Genomic DNA, 22,062 nt, shown 5'->3' with positions numbered 1-22,062 from the left:
GATGCACAGCATCGAGCATTCAGACTTATTTAGTGGCTCGATCGTGCCGGGATATGCCGGAAACAAACAAAAAATTTGCTATTTTAACTGTTAAAAGAAACTCTAAGGACAGAGTAAGAAAAATTAAACCAAAGAAATGAAGAAAATATTATAGGCCTGTCTCAGAAATGGGTTTGAAGAAGAAGAAAAAGATAATAACAAACACGAAAATTAAAACTATGATGAATGTAAAATTGCAACCGTCACTCAAAACCGCCCTGCTTCCGCATTGTTAAATGATATTATTTCGCATCACTAAGGGCCTTATGTTGTTTCTGCGTCCAGGAAGGCCTATTGTCTTCTTTAGAATTTCTTGATCACCCTTGTTTGAAGTACTCGGAACTGCGCATCACTATGTACTAGTCACACAGACACACATACACATTTAACCAATAAATTATTTGTTACTAATAATTTTATTAAATTATTTTGCAGTTTGAAAAGAAAACAATACTGTTTAGTTTCTACTTGTGCGTATTTTTACACTCTTGTTATTTTTGTTTTTAGTTTTTTTTTTTCAATTGAATTGTGCATTTACGTATAAAATTGTGTGCGTGTATGCATTACAATAATTTCTGTATTTAATTTATGTATTAGATATTTTTGACGTAATTTTTTTAAGTAGAACATTTTTAATTTGAATTAGTGCCCAATGTGAGTTCTACTTTTTTCGTTTACCTTCTTCTAGTTAAAATGTCAAAAAATCTAAAACTTTTTGTCATTATTTGCGTATTCGCTTGCTGATCTCTATTTAAATGCAACAATGCAGAATATTTGCACTTAAATTTGATTTTTATGTGTATTTGAAGATTCATGCGTTGCAGAGAATTTACATACATGCGACAAAAAATTGTTTTTTTATATATTTCATACTAATTTTTTGTAAATTTTTTAATGAAAACAACTACTTGCGACGTTTTTAATTGTCCATCTTTTTTATTGATTCGTCGTCTTTAAACAATCAACACTCATTCATTCAGCAATGAACCAATCAAATTCTCTTATCTCTTATTTTTTTTTAATCTTGGAACCAGGGAAGGAAAATAATTATTATTTTTTTCCGAGTCGAAAAAGTCCTGGTAAAAAAATTGTCCTAGGTGAACATTTTTGAGTTCCCTGGTATCCCTATAGCAATATCATGTCGAGTCATGCATCCTTTTTATTTTTCGAACTTTTTCCATAAAAGTTCACATATAAAAGTAAAATCTGTATTTTTATTTTTTGAATCCGATAGCACTAGTTAAACTCGGACTTTTAAAAATAAAAGTCCGGCTTGATAACAAAGAAACGACTTATCCGAATTAGAAAATTTTTTTTATTTCGGTAGTGCCGTTTCATTGTTATCAAGCCAGACTTTTTATTTTGGCCTTAAAAAATAAAAGTCCGGATTTAACTTTTATTTCCGGACTTTTATTTTTAAAAGTTCAAGTTTAACTAGTTCTATCGCACTCAGGTAATAAAAATCTGAAAATAATTTTTATTTTGATCCAAATATATTAAAAGTCCAAAATTAATAGTTTTGCAAGGAATTATATTATAAAAGGAATAACAGTTTCCGCCCCTGCTTAGAACCCTTTGTTTTGATTTCATACATGCAATCAGAAGGTCATAATTTTATTTACATATTACACTTATTTATTTTTTCTTACATTTCCAAGTATGTAGTATGCACACTTGCGTTAACGAAAAAGCCACAAAAATTATTAACAAATTTTACTTTTTTTCTTTACGACATACTTTCGTTAATATTAGAAAAACTCGAATGAATTGTATAAAGAAAATTTTATAAACAAATCTCAAACAAGTTTCTGAAAATTTATAGTATAAATTTTGAAATTAAAATAAATCTCAAATGAGAATCTTTTCAAAGGGGTATTTAAACCGCATTGAGTCTCCGGGCGAACTCCCGAGGGTTGGTAGCCAAACTTTGGAGTAACTGTGAACAATTCTGTCCGGAAAGAGATTTATCTGTGGTTTCCAAATGCGTATTTCGATTTTGTGTATGGATTTTTCCATGTCAACTGAGCCTACTTAAGGATTTTGCATCACCGATTTCGCTTATTCTTTTATCCAATCGAGGTGTAGAATTTTTGAAAAAATCAGCACACCTTGGATAACTTGCTTCTTGAATAAATTGAGGAAAATTCGAAAACATGCTCGACTTGGCTCATTTCATTTGAACTCATTGTCCTCGATTCATTTTCTAAAAAAACAAAAAAATGCAAAGTGAGCACTTTCCTTTTTTATCGGCGACGTATATCCCAAAAAAACCTTCGTTTCGGCACCCAGTAAGACAGCAAAATTGCATTTTCCCCAGTAAGTTTAATGTGTTTTTCGATTTACATAAGTGATTTGTTCATTATAGAGTGGTGCACTCGAGACTTTCGTAGAGCTTCGGATGCTATGCGGCGTCCACCTACATGTTGTACAAGGATTGCTATTTATATTTTGATCCTAATAATGAAAAGGCAGTAATTTATTATCGAAAATGGCTTTGTTGTTTTTCGAAGTATTCTCCATGATAATCAATACAGTTTTGCATGCGTTCAAACTAATTTTCGTAGCACTTTTTCCACTCCGATTGAGATATTGAGGATTGAGCTTTTGTCAAATTATGCGGGATCCAACGCGAACAATTTTTTTTCACAGCTAAATGTTCATGCAATATCTTATTGATACTCGTCATACTAATGCCCAGGGATGCCTCAATCTCACGATAAGTCGTATGACGATCTTGGAATATAAGTTCTGGACGACCTTCACGACTTTCGTCCCTGAGCGAACGGCGGCCACGATGGAATTCGTTATACCAGCGTTTCACAGTGGCAAAGAATGGGGCTTCATCACTTAAAGTGGAAGTAAGTTGTTCAAAGCACTTCTGTCTTGATAATTCAGGTCGAAAATCGTAAAAAATCATCGCACGAAAATTTTCACGAGTTAATTCCATTTTTTCGCTGAGATAAAATTTTTAAGCTGCTGTAAACAACACAAGCTGTGCTCAAATGTCAAAATTTTCTGAAGAAGGTTATGCTTAAAAACGTCAAACTTTCAATTGAAAACGTCAGATGGCGCCGGCAAAAAATTAGTGTTGCCAAGGCTCAAAATATAAATAGCAATCCTCGTATGAGTGTAGAGACAGATATTTAGTAAAACAAATCAATAAATCAGTTTTAGCTTTTACTTCCTTCAAGTCATTTTTTACTATACTTTTATGCGTGAATTCGATGCTTAAAAATTCTCCATGTAAACATATACTACTACAAAAAAGTTGCGCTTGTACTCGAAGCTCTGCTGGCACCACTGCATTTGACATTTCAGTATTGTATCCTTTAAGGCTTTGCTTTCGTTAACAAAGAAGAAATGTGCCTTGGGCACAAATATGTCCCTCAAAAAACCGAGCAAGACAGAGATGTTATAGGGGAAAGCAAATTTCGCTGTTTTTACAGGGTGCCGAAATGAAATATTTTCTTATTCATAGTTTCTTGCATTCAGTGGCGAACATTTTGAACATTCTTCTATTATACGTGTATTCTATATTATTTTATAACAAAAAAATATTTACAAAAAGAAAAAAAAATAATGGAGATTAAAAACAATTTAAAAAAAATTAAGAAAAAGCGAAATGTAAAAAAAAAACATTAAGAAAAAAGGAAATTTAGGAAAAATTTGCGAAAATTAAAAAAAAAAATATATGAAAAATAAAATAGTTCTATTATAGAGAAAAAAAACAAAGCTTAAAAAATTTTCCGAAATCGATTTGTTCTTGTTTAAAAATACCAAATTTTTTTTCGTCCCAACCACGCCATGCCTTGAAACAAAAATGTTTACCAAAATTTTCTAACTTGAAAATGATACATTCCAACCATTGCTCAAATTTGACAAAAAAAGAACTACCCATGTACACAAGGGTGGGTCAAATTTATTGTTTAAAAGACACATCCAGTTTCTGAATCTATGGGTCATACTGAGTAATATTGTCCATGGGACCATAGGTCTGACATGAATTTCGAGCCTCTCTAATTTTGTTAGAAAATATTTTTTTAGAAATTTTTATTATTAATTTTTTTAGAAAATATTTTGGGCTATTTAAAAATTGAATTTGCAATATGGAAAAGTAAAGTCTTCGTCGCTATAGGGCGCTTTCCTACTATTTTTCGCATTTTATCGTTTCTTTTTGGGGAAAATCGACGAATTTGTTGGCGAATATTTTACTTTTCCATATTGAAAATTCAATTTTAAATAGCCCAAAATATTTTCTAACAAAAATAATAATACAAATTTCTAAAAAAAATATTTTCTAACAAAATTAGGGAGGCTCGAAATTCATTTCAGACCTATGGTCCCATGGACAATATTACTCAGTATGACCCATAGATTCAGAAACTGGATGTGCACCTGAAGTTTTTTTCCCCATACAATTTGACCCGCCTTAATATACACGTTTGTAAATAAGTATTTCTTTGTATATACGTACATACATACATACATACATTCATACATACATACATACATACATACATACATACATACATAGATACACATATACATACGAGCATTATGCAACACACATTTTTTAATATTTTTTTTCAATCAATTTCCAAACTTAATTTAAACATGAATGCAAAATTGTCCATATTATGTACAAACAAAAATGCAATCAAATAAAAAATTAATACACTACACAGATCATCGCCGTAAGTCATCATCCATGTATGAAGTTTTTAATTGGGGATACTCCAACGATGAGCCACCCAAACGTTTTTCTCTATCCATTGTGGGCAGTGAAATCAATATTGATGATCCCCCAACTGCTGCAACCCTGAAAAATACAAATGCAGGAGTAAATGCACGTCCTTTTTATGTCCAACAACATCATGAACAAACACAGCATCAGCACAACAGCAACAACAATACTCAGTGTAATAACGCAAGTTTACAAAACGAAAATAATGCAATAGAGACCACAAGAACAGCAGCAACTGCTCAAAGTACAGCAACAGCAACGACATATTATTCTAGTAAGAAGAGTGAAGGAGGCTCTCTCTGCCCCAAATTAAAACCAAAGAGATGATTTACCACTCTGCTCTGCTCGAATGCTCATAATGTTTCAAAAAGTTGTTTACTTTTTTATGTTTTTTTGTTAGTTTGAAACTCCATTTTATAAATAGACCAATCGGTTGAGAACTGGAATAAGTATTGGAGGAACGATATATTGAGGCAAACAAAAATTGCATGGTTTGAGAAAAAGTTAAGGCTCAATTGAATGGAGGTTAGGTTGAACTGAACGGTCGGTGAGGACTATTTGAGGTCCATAGTGTTACCAGAAGTTTGCTCAATGACGAAACTGAAAACCCTATCAGAAACAGGACCTATGCAATAAAATAACTCTGTCTTCTTTGCAAATACTTGAACCTTTGTAGGGCCTAAGCTGCTTACTGCATCTAGATCTGATAGCTGTGACGCCCTTAATAGGTGGAGTCTTAGACTGACGAGCGCAGGGCACCTTTGTTTGTCTAAGCTTGTGCGCATGATCTTCGACACTTGCAACTCCGCATGTCTCTACTGCTTTAGTCCCAGCTACTACTTCCGCCTGAAAAAGACCCACAATGTTCTGGCAGCTTCTCGGATATGTTTATTCCCCGATCGGTTCAGTATACCGTAGATCCTATTCCTTCGATTACTTTGGAACCATCGTTGCACAAGTGTTTCGCCAGTTGAGCGCCCTTGCCAACCTTCTACATCCATTGTGGCTGTAAGAGATTCGAGAGTTTACAATTGATTTTAAGAAATTTACAATTCAAAATCAGAATTTCTATTTCAAATTCAGAAAGTTAAAAATTATGTTCAGAAATTACAACTCAAGTTCAGAATTTCCATTTTAAATTCGGAAAACTACCATTTCAAATTCAGGAAATTGCAGTTCAAGTTAACAAAATGACCGGTTAACCGATACGAACGAAAATTGATCCGTAGGCAGGGTATTATATTCAAAGACCTTCTGCCTAGGTGTTACCACTTAGTATATTTTAACAAGGTAGTAACCGATTACAAATTTTTTTAAATTATATGATATTTAAATACGGATATAAATCAAGAGGGACTATCCACCGTATTTTAAGAAAAATATTTTAAAATAGGGTTGCCACCTTCCCCATTTTATATACACCTTTGTATATGCGCAACTATCTTGAACATGGCAAAGGTAACACTAAATTCTAAACTCCCTTTCATAGGTGTTGTTGCTTAGAATATTTTTAAAAGGTTTCCACCTTTTTGAAAAAAAAAATATATCAAAAATGCGCGTATTTGTATTAAACGAAACTTATTTCAGAAAGTTTTTATATAAAAACTGTAGCTGACGCTGTAGAAATTTAGAGGCAAAATATTTTATGTGCTACCGTTCACATATGAGCTAGACTTCAACACCAACTTTGTTCGTAAAGATCACAGCTGAGTATATAATGCTTAGTTACGCCCCAATTTTAGCTTCCTTGTTTATTATAAAAATGAATTTTTTTGTGTTTTTTTTTTTTTTTTGATAATGATGCGATGAAGCAAATCCAATCGACCGGTCTATTTATAATACTTTTTTTAGCTCTCATAACCACACATTAACTTTTGGCATCCTCTTCTGTTTGTTTGTTTGATTTTTTATTAATAAATTAAGCATGTGCTTGTATAAATATTTTTTCTTCCTTCATAACAATTGTATGATATATTTTTTTAACCCGAATCTCAAACACTGACTTGGCATGAACTTGATTTATTACGAACTACAACTGCTAGCACGAAAATAACAGAAAAAAATGTATCACAAATTTTAATAATCATTTTCTTTTTTTATTTTCATTGGTTTTAGAACCAACTGTTTTTAGTTTTGTTATTAAAGTATGCAAACTCGGCTCAAAAAAGTTTTCGAAAAAATTTTAAATTACGAGAAATTTTCATAACTGCATGAAAATTTTGTTCACAAAAAATGTTTTATTCGGACAGATAAACCTTAAGACCCTTATGTTTAGTTCTCATTAGGTCAAAATGACTGACATTAAAAACAGTCTCAAGCTGACCCGCTGGTCATTTGGAGTCAAAAGCGTTTCCATTGTTCCCCCATTACTGACTCGAAATCAATAAATCAGTGCGTGGTAAAAACCCACGCAAAAACTTTGTGTTCGTTTATTTCCCGTTCCTTCACACGCTTCGGCATTATTTATTGATGGGACACCTGTTGGCAAAAAAAAATAAATTGCCTACATTTAACAAATGAAACTCGAATGCCAGATTAGCTCTACCGTTGGGTAATAGCCGTTTTCGCTTATTTGTGAATTTAACTGTCACTTTATAGTCAGAACGGACAACAAACGCATTTGACGTTGTACGGAAACCCGTTTTCATTATTGCCAAGTTTGTGGTCAAATTTGACCTAGTAATAAAGTACAAGTTATAATGCTTGGCTTTCACCATGTCAAATTTGTCCATAATCTTGGCAATATGAATGAAAACGACCTGTCATACAACGACAAATGCGTCTGCCCTCCGTTTTGACTACAAAGTGACGACTAAATTGACCAATAATTAAATGGGTTAAGCGTGGGATTTCACCACGCACTGTTTTATTCCTTTTGAGTCAGTAATGTGACAAAATGGAAAAACTTTTGGCCCCAAATGAGCAGCGAATCATTGGGGCAGTTTTTGATGTTAATCAATTTGACCTAATGAAAACCAAGCATTAGTCTCAAAATTCGCAATAATTTTAGATTTTTTTTAGCAAAGGATATTTCAGATTTTCTCCCATATAAAAAACAAAATTATGCGCTCTTTGTATGTAACAAATATGTATGTATATTAACCCGGGTCGATTTGTATGGACGAAAGTTAACCGATATCGCGCCATCAATTTTTCGATAGGATTTGGGCTCAGGAAAAAATATTTCACTACGCATACCCAAAAAAATAATTTTCGAGCCTGCGAAATTTCGTTTTTTAAGCTATTGCATAGATTTTATCGCGGGCTTGGCGACTAAATCAAAAAAACTCGTAACGGATATTTGTCAAAAAAGGTTCGAAAAAGGTTCGGTGTTAGCAACAGGCCAAATACATAAAATTGGGTCTCTATCATAAAGTTAAAGTTAAAGCTAAAGTTAAAGTGAATGTTAAAGTTAAAGTTAAAAATAAAGTTAAACTTAATGTTAAAGTTAAAAATAAAGTTAAAGTTAAAGTGAAAGTTAAAGTTAAAAATAAAGTTAAAGTTAAAGTTAAATTTAAATATTTAAAAAATTTTTAAGCTATTTTCTTATCGGTCACCACGCTTAAAAAGTGTAACTTGAATTAATATCAAAGAAAACAAAATGTTGCATAAATATTATAATTGCATAAGTTGATAATATGAAATAGCTTTACCGCGGCAGTCCCCGAGTGCCACACGTCCTTTTTTTTTTTTTTTACTTTTTTCGACTTTGATTTTTAAGGTTTTTTTCATGACCTACTAAAAAATGTTCATATGTATACCCGACCCAAAAATGTCCCCTAAAAACGTGGGCGATAGCAGTTTTTTTTTATACATATTTTAATTCATATATTCATTTATTTTTTCCATATCGGTAACATGTACTTAAATATTCTGACTTATTTTACGTTATATTGAGTTTTTGTAATATGATTCCCTTTAGTCGTTATGAATTTTGTTTGTTGTACGACAAAAGACAATTTGTCTTGCTGTACTAATGTATATTCTATTAATAAATGAAATGAAAATGAAAAACTGTTATCGCCAACGTGTTTAGTAGACATTTTTGGGTCGGACAGGGTATACATATGAAAATTTTTTAGTAGGTCATGAAAAAAACCTTAAAAATCAAAGTCGAAAAAAAGTAAAAAAAATCAAATTTCGCAGGCTCAAAATATATTTTTTTTGGGTATGCCTAACGGAACTTTTTTTTCCTGAGCCCAAATCGTATCGAAAAAACCATGGCGCGATATCGGTTAACTTCCGTCCATACAAATCGACCAACCCTAATGTATATGTATAAGACATCCGCCGGAAATAACTTTTACTTTGTTGAACTAAAATTGATTCAGCTACAGCATTATTCATAAAAAAAATTTTAACTATCGAATTTCTTCAGAAACGTTTTTGAAACTGGTTTGCATAGTTTAAGTTACACAATTGATTGTATTTTTTTTTCTCAAATAAACGAAAAACGAAATAAATAATGAAAATCGTTAGTAATTTTACTGCTATTTTCATGCTCTCAACTGTGTTTCGAACATCCACTGCATGATTTTCTTTTAAATAACTTAGACCCTAAAATTGATCATCAAAAATCTAAAGAAATTATTTAGGACAACTAAAAACGTAGATTCAAAGCCTGCAATTATCAAATTATGAGCAGAAATTTTATTCAAAGTCCGACTTCCTAATCCTTTCGTTGTCACTTCTTCGTTTTGTTTAGCATTTTAGCTGTAATGCTGTTGTGTCGCATGCTCGCGCTCGCTCTTATTAAAATATACTTGAATATAAAGTATATTCTAGTATAAAATAATAAGCTGATCTTGCTGCTTTGCCTCTCTTCACCCCTTTATTTTTTTTTTTGTTCCACATTTACTTAATACACTTTTTAGGAATGCCTTCTAATTAATAATTTTTTTTGCATCATAATGCAGAAATGTACGAATTCATGAAAAATTTTAAAAATATACAAAAAAAATGTAAATATATTTATGTCCTTTATACTTACCAAAAACTATCTGTACAAAACAAAAACAAAAAAAAAACACACACACTCTGCCACAATTTTACAGACGATAATGTCGATAGTCATGCAACACAAATCGTGTTTCGAAGTGTAGGCCGCAGAAAAACCGATTTGATGCCGACAATACCCAGCCCCAGGGACGGGCATTATGGTTCCAGATCGTCACTGAGCCACACGCCACGCACCCCAGGTAAGCAAATAAATAAAAAAAAACCTAAATCGCCCAACAACACATGCATCTACTTAACAAGAAAAAAAATTTATTAAATAACAACAGTCATACATTACATAATCCATATCCACCAAACCAAAACCCTGCAGCAAGATTTACAATACAAAAAAAAAAAAAAATTATAAAGGAGAAAAGATTTTATTACATACATATAACATGCATATACCAACAAAAAATAATTTTACACTACATACCCTGTAAAAAAAAAAAACAATTTTGTCGATATCATATGTTCATATGTACATACAAATGTCGCTTCATTTAAAGAAAAAATATACAAACAATTATCATCGTTACTTTCTCTTGTAGCAGCCGGATTGCAATTTTAGTGATCGAAAATTTTTAAAGAATTGTATGCTTGCACCTAAAAGTAGGCAGCATTACAGCTCTACAGGGTTTAAACCACTATCGCTGACAACATTGTGCAACAATTTGAGACTAATTTTCTGGTGGCGATTTGTTTCGAACTCTCGACTGAATGATGATGACGGATATAGTAAAATCCCAAATACGTTTTGCATTGTATGGTCAAGTGTCTTTGTATTTTGTCTGAGTGATTAGAAAAAAAAAGGTGAAAAATAATTAATATATATTCTGTTATAAAATGAGGTTTATAAGGTCACTAAATTGTTCTATAAAAATATGCGTTAGAAAATTTTGGCCGAAGGCGAATTACTGAGAACAAATGCAGTAATCTTACATAACAGCAATGTTCGTTTTTACAGAAAATGCGAATTAAATAGAGCTTGAAAAATTTCGTTGCATACTTCAAGGCGGAAAACTTTCTTAATTTATGCTCCCATGTTCCCTGCACCAAGATTTCCTTCAAATTGAAATATAATTTTACTCTTTAGCTAAAGAGCCAAAGGAGGCCTTAAGTAACCCCCAGCGGGTTAGTGGGTTAGAATATACCCGCGGTAGGTATGCCTGTGGTAAGAGGCGACTAAAATACCTAACTGATTAAAGGGGATGTGTAGCGCGACCCTCTCATGGTGTTGCCAACGTAATATATAGCTTCGCCTATCACCTATCCGTGGCGAATCCTGTTACAATAACAATCCAGCCTCTGGCGACTCCGAACTCCTCATGGATCTAGGGTGTGTGAGGGCGGTATGGCCTAGAAGGTTGCACGTGGTCATACCAAATCATTCCCGAGGTGGCCGGGCTTGGTACCGGAGCGTACCGGATCTGCAACCGGCGAAGGACCATCAACATCTATCGCTACAACAACAACAACATGCCTTAAGTGAGAGTGGTATTGGCGTATATTTTACGGTGGCTGCTGTGGTGTGGTGGTAGCGTGCCTCCTACCACACCGAAGGTCCTGAGTTCAAATCTCGGGCAAAGCAACATCGAAAATAACAAAAAGTTTATTTTCAGCTAGGAACAAGTACATCAACAAAAAATGATGTGCCTGACAAAGATATTTTACCAAATAATGCAAAACAATTTAGAGATTTTACTACATGCCTCTCTGTCTTTCATTCCTAGTTAAAATTACTGTTCCTCCAAAAATGTTGTTGCAAGTGTAATATGGCAAGTGGTACACTAAGTAGATGTTGCATGCTTTTAGGCGCACATTTTTTTTTCTCATATAGTTTTGACCATTTCTAGATTTGGAATCCAGTTGCATAATAATTAAGTTTATTGAAAACATTTGTATTTTGTTCATCTTTTCAAGAATATGTTTTTAAGCGTTAATTTAATGAAAAAGACTTAGTATGGAATATTTTTTCTCTATATCGTTTAGTTTTTTATTTTATTATTGCGAAGACTTTACTGTCTCTTGCCTTTTGCTTTTTTGTTGTTTCATTAAATTTTTGTGTCGCATTTTATTTTTAATTTTAATACTATGAGCTTTCTTTTTATTGTATAATAATTTTTTTAAACCTCCCTACGAGATTTAGTCGCTTTTAGTCTTCATTTTCCATGTCTAAGCGTTATTGAGAGTTTTTTCTTAATTTAATATATTTCGATAGGACATTTTTTAAATGGTTTGAATTTTTATTATGTTGCATACTTTAAGGCTGAAAATTATACTGCAAAACTTGAACTTTAGCTGATATATGCGTTGGGTCGGGTCGATCTGTATGGACGATATCGCGCCATTGATTTTTCGATAGGATTGGGGCTCAGGAAAAAAAGTTACACTAAGCATACCCAAAAAAATAATTTTCGAGCCTGCGAAAAAAAAATGGCGAAAGGGTCAATTGTGCGACCAAAACACTCCAAAGCCCAAACGCCAACGTTTTTACAACAGTTTTTTGAAAAAAAAAATATTTTTTGGGTTTTGGGGAGTGTTTTGGTCGAAAAATTTACCCTTTCGCCATTTTTTTTCGCAGGCTCGAAAATTATTTTTTTGGGTATGCGTAATGGAACTTTTTCCCTGAGCCCAAATCCTATCGAAAAATTGATGGCGCGATATCGATGAATAAATCGACCCAGTCTAATGTGCGTACTTAATTTCGTATACAGTTTGAGCGCACCTCTCTTCGAGGCACTTCTCCTCTTGCCAATTTATAACAATTAGAAACTTCGAGCAGCCCCATGCCGAGATATTATTTGCCTTCCTGGGCAACCACCGGTAAATGCCGCTAAGATAATGTACCGAACATCTTCATCAATTTCAATCATCAATTTCCAAATTATTTAGAGACGATTGATGAATTACCGAGCTGTATTTTGCCTAAGCAGCCTATCATAAACATAGAGTGCAAATCTGCTAAGTAACATTTTTTTTTTCAAACATGAATTTTTCATGCAGTTTGATAGAGCAAGAGCTAATGCATCACCCTCACATAACAATAACATAAAATATTGGGTTCACAAAAAGTAAATCAACTTTATGATGACTTCCTATGCTTTCAATGAAAAATTTCAAAAAAATTCTATGTCGGTTAGCATGTTTGCACTTAAGCCAGCGATGTAGTCCTTGTGTATTCCTGTCCTGGCTTCCAAAAATCGTGGTCCGATACATTGTGGAGGCTGTATTTTCCAATCACAGCATATTTGTTAGCTGTGCCCATTGAAATCAAAGAATCTATGAAGTGTGCACTATCCACAGCTGGATGTCGTTTTAAGCTTCATGATGCAGAAAATTATAACATCTTTTGCTACTTAGCGGCAGCATAAACCACAGTGTTATTATATATTTTCTGAATGGATTTGTGATTGTCTTCAAGACGATATTTTCAAAGTTTTCACTGTGTTCTTTATATTGCTGTGAAAAAATCACTTGTAATTGAATATTTTTCATATATTTAACAATTTATCTTAAATGATTTAATGTAACTTACCTCAGGATTAGAAACTGGGACCTTCGTTATGAGAAGGAAGCACACTCCCAACTATACCAAGACTGTCATACATTTATAACAGCCGATTCTACCAAGTAAATTACGAAAGATCTTGCGTTTCGAAACCAAATCACAACCAAGAGTATGTCATATAAAACCCAATTTTCAAAATTTTTGTGACACGTAACTTGCTCCAAGATAGAAGTACGATTTGCCCACCACCTAGAAGAATTGCACAAACGAAAACGGAAGTTTTGGGATAAACTCCTTGTTGCAGTTTTCTCTCATACTATGTACAAACACACACCAAATTGGCAATTCATACCATTTGGGCAACTTATTACGCAATTTATCATATAATAAATTGCCAATTTAAAAAAAAATTGCGTAATAAATTGTTTCAAACTGCAAATGCAACCATGTAAAGTGTGTTTAGTGAGTAGATTAAACGTCAGTTACGCATGGCTCAACTATATGGTTGGCTCATCTCATCAGCTGATTTAATTTTTTTTTTTTCATTTCACTGGAGTAGGGACTGTCAAAAGAAACCAAAACCAAAACTCAAAATGAAACCAAAACATTGAACACATTTTCTTAAAACACACAAAAATTTCAAAATTTTATGTTTTCATTCCATTCCATTCGCCTAATACCAACACGCACATTTTGACGGCCTGGACAAAGGTATATTTTTGCTGTAGAGATGAGCCAACCAGCTATCAAATTACTATTGCGTAAGCTAAATTGAGTTGTATGAACACCACTCAATTTAAATTGAAATTGCCTCAATTTATTTTTCTGTTTGAACATAGTATCAGCCTGACCTTGACTTATTACTTTTCTGTGTTCGTTTTGTGTCTCTAATGCCTTTTTTACCTTAAATTGCATTATATTTTTATTACGCTGCATGTTTTTCAACCACTCGTTATGTTTTACGCAAGACTATGTATTGTATCGTCAAAAGAAATTCACACGCTTTTGTCACTTGTATAAAAATATATTACTTAGCAATTTCACACCAATTATTTTTTGCACCAAAATACAAAGCAGCAATTTCAAGAGTCTAATGTCAAAACACCATAAGCACCTAGCGAGCAATACATATTTCAGATTCATATACAGTTGTGTTCAAAAAAATAGTAGCGTCTGCTTAGCAAATGTAAGCAAACGTAGTATGCTGATTAATCAAAACTTGATTATTTAACTAATCACTTTCAATGAATGTTAATCATCAGCGCGACAAATATGATTTTTATTAATAAAAAAATTATCAATTGTGATTAATGCAATGTAACATCCCGGCTAACCACAAAACATACGGTCGGTTATATTAATCAGAAAGAAATCAATTGTCAAACGAATAATAATTTCCGATTAATCGAACTGATCAACATCTCGACTAATGAAACATTATCAAAATTTTTTTTTGCAATCAGAAACATGAGTAATTTTATGCAATGAATAAATTTATCAAGCGAATGACATTGCGAATAATCACAATATTTCATTACTACATATTTTTGAGTAATCAGAAAAGTTTTTAATTTAATGCGATTAATCAATTATTAATTAAAATTTGATTATACCCGTATTCAGAAATTAAGCAGATTCGTATAGTCAAAACAATTAATATACCCAATTAATCGTTTTGATTAATCATTAAAATTATTAAATCGTAACTTGATGGTTTTATTTTTGAGAAATCATCAGTTTCGATTAGTCAAAACTGTTAAATTTCCAAATGATAACAATCAGTTGTAATCAATATATTTGAGTTATCATAATAATAAATCAAGTGCTATGAATCAATAAACCGTACATGCCGATTAGGACAAACTTGATTTTATTATTTGGAAATTATTAAATGCAAATGGTTAACAAACAGGTTAATCCCAAAATGTGATTATTTAATATTGTTAAATTTGATTAATTAAATTTTTGATTAATCAGAAAAATGATCAAATAATCACACATCCCAACTTTTAGCTAAATAAACTTTCAAGTTAAGTTTAGTTTTTCTTCGTTTAAAGCCACAATATACGACTACTAAAGAGGCGCTGCTATTTTAATGAGCTTCACTGTACATAAATATATATTATGTTTTATTATGCCGTTCGATTTAAATTAATTTATGTAGGTTTAGGTATTTGTTTTCCCAAACCAATTATAATATTTTGACCTTGCTATTTGTTTATACATAAATTTTGATAATTTTCAAACAACAATTTCCAAAAACTTGCATACTACATATAAATCAACAACATTAATTCAAAATCACTCAACTACAAAATTCCAATTCAATTCACCGCGCTCTGCATTCACTGTGTGTTCAACAACAATCATCAACGCCAACAACAACAAATCGCAATTATCATCTTGAATCAATAAATTAGGACGTGCCTTTTCCATGAGTCGCCTAGATCAATTGGCGCAACCAATTCGTCGTAATGGTGAACATATACGCGCTATACTCGAAAGAGAACGACGTGAACAAATGGAACTTTTAGATGAAACTGAATCATTGGGTGGTGGTCGTCGCCGTGTTGGCACCAAATCACGTTATGACAGTGGTGGCAGTAGGAGTGTTGGTGTTGGCACCGGTAGTAACAGCGCCATGTCACGCAGTATGACACATTTGGTTGGTGGGCGTGCCAAATATACGTTAAGTACCAGTTCAACAGTAGCAGGCGTTAGTGGTGGAGGTGGTGGAGTGGCCTGCAACAACGACAACAGTTTTCGTCCATTGAACGGTGGCCAACGTGATACCACTTGTAAGAGTTTAACACAATTAAACAATACATGGTCAAGTGGAACGCCACGCTCTAATTTGGGTTTACAAACAGCTGCTACTAGAAAATATTTACAATCGTCATTAGCTTCATCATCATCAGCGATTGGGACTAAACGCAGCCAGCAGCTACTAAATCATCTTACTAACCCCTACCGTTTCGATCCAAACTCATTATTGATCATGAATTCTAGTTTCTCAATAACAACAGGTGTGTGTGCGTAAAGTTTTTTTTAATTTGTATTTTTTTCCCCTTTTTGTTTCTTCTTCAACTTTTACTACATTTTTTATAACTACTGTTAATTTAACAACAACCAAGCAAGCAACAAATCATCAAACCCACATAAAATAAAAACAAAATGTAAAAATAGCAAAAAACTGAAATCGTCGTTAAAAATAATATATTTCACACATTTAGTAATTTTGCTAATAAATTTTTCAACTTCACAACAATAATTGTTATTTCGCAAATGCCAAATAAGTCTGTTGTTCATCTCCCATATTTATTCCTATCCATATTCATTCCTCTGTTCACTCTCTTTTTCTCTTACTGATTGTATTATTTTGTGCGTTGAAACATTCCTGATCTACTCTGCATAATCTTATATGTAAACTTTGTTTGAAATGAAAATTTTTAAACCACTGTCCACTTTGGCACTTAGCAGTCATAAACTTGTCACTTCTCTAAAACTAAAAAATAAAAATACATTCGTTTTACTAGTTATCAAACACTAATTTACCCACTCTATATAACTACATATCGACGCCTAAGTGAAATATCACCCTATTTCGGCTGTCCGTTCGAAATGTCCAACTTAAGAAGTTTTTCATCCACGCCCTATCGCAGCTTTAAATGTATTCAATTCATGCTGTTCTTCACACAAATTCCGTTATAGGGGTTTTTTTAAACGTTCGCTGATATTTGCCGTTTTCGAAATGACAGTTGAAATGGGCGAGATATTTATGTTACCAGTCATTATCATTAAAAATTTCATTGCATTTAAAATAAAAAATTTCATATACTACGTAAATGACTTCATAATTCTACAAACAATAATTTTAGTTATTTAATACTTTGGAAAACACTGTACGCACAATAAAAAAACATGCATCACCCTGTCACAGAACACTCGGTTATGTTATTATTTTTTTCAGTACATAATAATCTGCAATGTGTTTTCAGTCGCAATAATTTTGTTTCTTTCGAACCCTGACAAGTTGTTTTGTCAGCCTAGATCAAAATGATTACTAAACCAAAATACTACATTTTTAAAGTTAAAAAATATTTTTTTAAATATCAAAAACATTTAATTAGCTTTGTAATCAATTTAAAAACTATTTAACAAATATAAAAAATAACTTTATAAATAACAAAACTTAAATAAAAAATCAAAAAACCCGGTTTAAAAAGTTAATAAAAACAAGAAATTTAATATGGAGAAATAATTTAAAAAACAGAAATAAAAAACTCAAAAAGAAATAAATTTTAATAGAAATTCAAAATGGGAAAAAATTACGTCAAGTAGAAAAAAGTAAAAAATTTTTTTTTTATTAGAATGAAAAATTAAAAAGTTTATATAAAATTGAAATAAAATAATTAACAAATAAACAAAAAAATTATTCAAAGTTACAAAAATGAAAACCAAAATTATGTTATTAAATATAAAATTAGGGCCTAAAGTAAAAATATTATTTTAAAAATTTCAATGCGACTAAAAAAATTATTAATAATTTGGCAAAAATTTAAACAACTTTTATAGAAATACAAAGAACTAACCAAACATACAACGTTTGTATTAATTCAGTGTGGATTCCCCTCATTGCTTTTAATGATGGAAACATTTTTTGATGTAATTTTTTTAAATTGCTTGCTGGTAAAAAAATGTATATAAATTAATTTGAACAATTTAAGTTAGGATGTAAATCAAAAAAAGGGCAGAAGTCTAAAAAATTTTAAATTTATTAAATAATTAAGTCAATTAAAAATCATCTGTATTTTAATTAGCGAGACTTGCTCATATTGCTTTATATTTTGTAAAGGCAGATGCCTTTAACCACTCAGCCATATGAATGTCCCGCTGCTCGCTGTGCAATTGGTCTCTAAGTGTTGCCTTTTGTTGTTATTCCTTTTTTATTCACCATTTAGGTATATATAATTCTATATGCTGTTTAATCCTAATGGTGTGGAATTTTTAGGCGCGCTTAAAAGCTTAGTAACAATGGATTTTTACAGCATTGCTTTTTTCATTAGCAGTGCTTCCGCTGTTAACTATTATATCAATGTTATCATCTGTATTCTAATTAGCGAGACTTGCTCATATTGCTTTATACAATTGTTTTGTATAGAGACCAATTGCAAAGCGAGCTGCCCCGCTGCATATGGCTGAGTGGTTAAAGGCATCTGCCTTTACACTGGTATGAATGTTGGAGATTCGAGTTCAATACTCAGCTCCCGAGAAGCTAGCTGATGAAGAAGTGAAATTCAGAAACATGTCCTAGTAACCATCTAAACATTGCAATTTTTCTCTAATATCAATAACAAGTCAATTAAAAATGCTAAAAATAAATGAACCAACAACAAAACTCGAATATTATAAAAAATATACTTTAAATAGAATAAGGTTAAAAAATGCTAAAGGATCAAAATTTTAAGTTCTGAAAGAGTTTGAAATAAAAAAACTTTACATAAGGGGTAGTTTTCTCAATTAAACTTTAAGATTTATATTAAAAAATACAATACATATACGAATTGTAAAACGAAAAAGTAACTTAAATTTAAACACTAAAAATATTTTCTGTAGTAAAAAAAATTATTTAAATTTTGTTTTTCAAACAATTTAAATAAAAATAAAATTAATTATTTTATTAATTTGTTGTCTTCTTCAAGACCCGGCTTGTTATTTTGGTAAAATGGCCGCCGGGAAAAGCAACATCAAAATTTTAGAAAGAAGTCTTCAATTAGAAGAAATTTTGCAAAATCAAACATAACATAAAAATTAAATTTTAAAAAACATAAAAATCAATTAAAGAAATCTAAAAAAAATCAAATTTATGAATAAAAAACACATTGTATATAAATTAATTTAAACAAATCAAATCAGAATGTAAATTAATAAAATAATGGAAATATAAAAATTCAAAGTTTAAGCAAATTTAAGTTAATTAAAAATGATAAAAAAGAAAAAAGGTAATATGCAAACCTAAACAACAAACAAAAACACTCAAATGTTATAAAAAATACTTTAAATTGAGTGAAAAGTAAAAAAAAAAATTAAGAATAAATAATTAAATATATTTTCTTATTTTTATTTGTTTTTTTTTTTTTTTTGCTTTTAATTGAAAAAAAGTATTTCTGAACTTTGCCAAATAGTTTCATTTTATTATTTACTATATTATCAATGTCCTTAAAACTTAAGGTTCAGAAAAAGTTTAGAAATAAAAAGAAATGTTGACACATTAAAAAATAAATTTAAAAACTCCAAATACATAAATAAATTTGAAGGAGTGCAATTTCAACATTTTTTATAAGATTTATGGTTTCCAATATTAAAAAATTCAAGCAAAAAAAATAAAATAAATAACAACTAAATTACTGAACTCTCAAATCGTAACAAAACTGTGCGACTGACCATTATCATTGCAATTGTAAATAGCACATTCAATTATTTGTACAGTGCCGGCCAAAAAAAATAAATACTAAAGTTATAAGTGTTATTCTCATTGAAATTTATAAGTTTCAAACATGTTTTGAGGAAAAACATTATTGTAACGAAAATTATGTAAACCGATTTCAAAAACGTTTTCGAAAATATTTGAAGATTCAATATGTTTTTAAAAGTTTTCATACAAATGTCCAAAATTGTAAGAATAAAATGAATTAAAATATCACAAAACTGAATACTCAAAGGGTTTCCTACAATTCTACAAGAAAATTTTATTTAAAAAAAAAACCTCTCGACTTCTCTAATACCTTCGAAACTTTTTCGAAATTGGTTTACTTTTATAATTTTTGCCATTATTGCGTCACGTTTCCAATTACTTCGCCAAAAATATGTATGCGTTTATGCTTCGCTTATTTGGTTTGGGTGCCCTTTTTGCTGTATATGTATGTTTATGTGTAATCATTTGTCTGTGTTTGTGTTAAACAAAATGTGTTTTGTTCTTTAAGCTTATATTTGTTTACAGTTTTGGTGGTGGATTTGTTTTATTTTCAAAACACGTTTATGTATGTATACTTTTTTTTAATTCATTTTTTTTATTTATTATTTGTATCATTTTGTGTACTCATATTTCAAATTCATCTTCATTCAGCTCTCTTCATCACCAAAACATATTTTTTATTTTAAATATATCAATTTATGCTAAGGTCTAGCGCTACATCAATTGTAGTTCGCAAATTCCTAAAGTTTGCAATAATACCATAATTTGTGGCGCCTAAAAGCATGCAATAGTTTGGCTATGGCTACTGTCTGGCAGACTGTGTGACATGTTACAAAGTTTGGCATACTTTTAGGCGCATATGATAATGGTTATTAGACTTTATGAAAATTCGAATTATGGTGAATGCACCGTCAGGCCCTATTTTGATTTTATTATTTATGCATGTATATATATATACATACTATGTTGTTGTGTTGTTGCATCGGTGTTAGGTTCACGTTCTGGCAATGTCACCCCAGGCGGCAACATCAGCACTTCAAGGCCGGGTAGTGCAATGTCCACATCCACAAATTTGTCCACATCCGGTTACGTAGCTAGAAGATCTATGCCGCTCACACGTAAGCAACGTCCGGCTAGTATTGCCGGCACCGGCTTGTCGCTGGAGGGTGAGTAAATAAATATGCTTCCCATACATAGTACGTACACATATATACAAACACATACATGACATATTTACATACTATAGGTATGTATATTATGTACTTACCAACACATAATTCTAATTTTGCTTGGTTGTTACTTTTTTTTTGTGTCTTAAAGGACTTTTAAGCTGAACTATGAATTTCATTAATTAATTTTGCGTTAAAATTTACAGATCTTAATAAACACAAAAAGGATAATAGGCCACCAGTAAAGGCTTCAACCCCTTCAACAGCAACATCAGCACAAAGTACCCCAAAGCGAACATCAAATATCATGTCGACCTCAATGATTGTGTCATCTTCTACGCGTTTGTCCAGCGCGGAAAAGAAAACGCCCGCTAAGAGGGTAAGCAATTTTTTGTAAAGCGATTTTTTTAACTTAATCCCTTCGATGTGGGGGTATGCTTGTTCATGGTGCTGGAGGCTTGCAATATTCATTTAAACTAAAGTCAAAATTTGTGTCCTTGCCTCACCTGGTGAACATTTTTTCTGCAGAAATATTTGGCTTAAAACTATTTCCCAAGTATGACCCAAAACATATAATAGAAACGATTTTCTAATAATAACTTGACTAGCACTATCTAGCGACTTTTCGATCCCCCAGCGGGTTAGGTATGCCTGTCGTAAGAGGCGACTAAAATACCAGATCCAAGGGACTGTGTAACGCAACCCCTTCAGGTTGCCAGCGCAATATATAGCTTCTCCAAGCCCAATTGTCAACTTCACCTATCCGTGGCGAATCCTGTTTCACTAACAGACTAGGCTCTGGCGAACTAGGGGGTGGAGAGGGAAGGATGGCCTGAAGGTTTAATGTGGCTATACAAATCGTTCCCGAGATGGTCGGGCTAGCACCTTAATGGTGCTGCGTTACCGGAGCGTACTGGATCTGTATCCGGCAAAGGACCATCACATTGATAACAATCCCCAAAGCCTTCGGGGAGAAACCTTATCGCTACAACAACAACAACAACAGCGACTTTTCAAATATCGCATAAATCGGATTGACAAGCCTAGTTCAGCGTCAGCGGGAGAGATTTCTTTTAGAAATACCATATATGGAACCTCGAAATGAGGATTGAGAAAAATGTTTGAG

General features: G+C 31.9%; 2 protein-coding genes across 10 annotated transcripts in view; one reads left to right on the top strand and one right to left on the bottom strand.

Annotated features, from left to right (window-relative positions):
* LOC137253109 (uncharacterized) overlaps positions 1-22,062 on the bottom strand; it is a 486,773-nt gene that overhangs the window by 45,860 nt on the left and 418,851 nt on the right. The window lies entirely within an intron of this gene.
* Positions 1-22,062, top strand: part of ens (ensconsin) — an 80,120-nt gene that overhangs the window by 43,499 nt on the left and 14,559 nt on the right. For 2 of the 9 annotated variants that reach the window (XM_067789475.1, XM_067789477.1), the window contains exons 6-10: positions 4,725-5,057; positions 9,838-9,981; positions 15,713-16,318; positions 20,760-20,933; positions 21,143-21,315. In XM_067789475.1, the coding sequence (XP_067645576.1) occupies positions 4,725-5,057; positions 9,838-9,981; positions 15,713-16,318; positions 20,760-20,933; positions 21,143-21,315 (1,430 nt within the window). The remainder of the gene's footprint in view (positions 1-4,724; positions 5,058-9,837; positions 9,982-15,712; positions 16,319-20,759; positions 20,934-21,142; positions 21,316-22,062) is intronic. The other 7 variants (XM_067789476.1, XM_067789478.1, XM_067789480.1 and 4 more) reach the window with 7 other exon arrangements.

This window comes from Eurosta solidaginis, chromosome 5, assembly GCF_040869045.1.
Source record: "Eurosta solidaginis isolate ZX-2024a chromosome 5, ASM4086904v1, whole genome shotgun sequence".
Classification (NCBI taxonomy): domain Eukaryota; kingdom Metazoa; phylum Arthropoda; class Insecta; order Diptera; family Tephritidae; genus Eurosta; species Eurosta solidaginis.
Note: the sequence above shows the minus strand (reverse complement) of the source record. Positions and strands in the feature narration are given on the sequence as shown.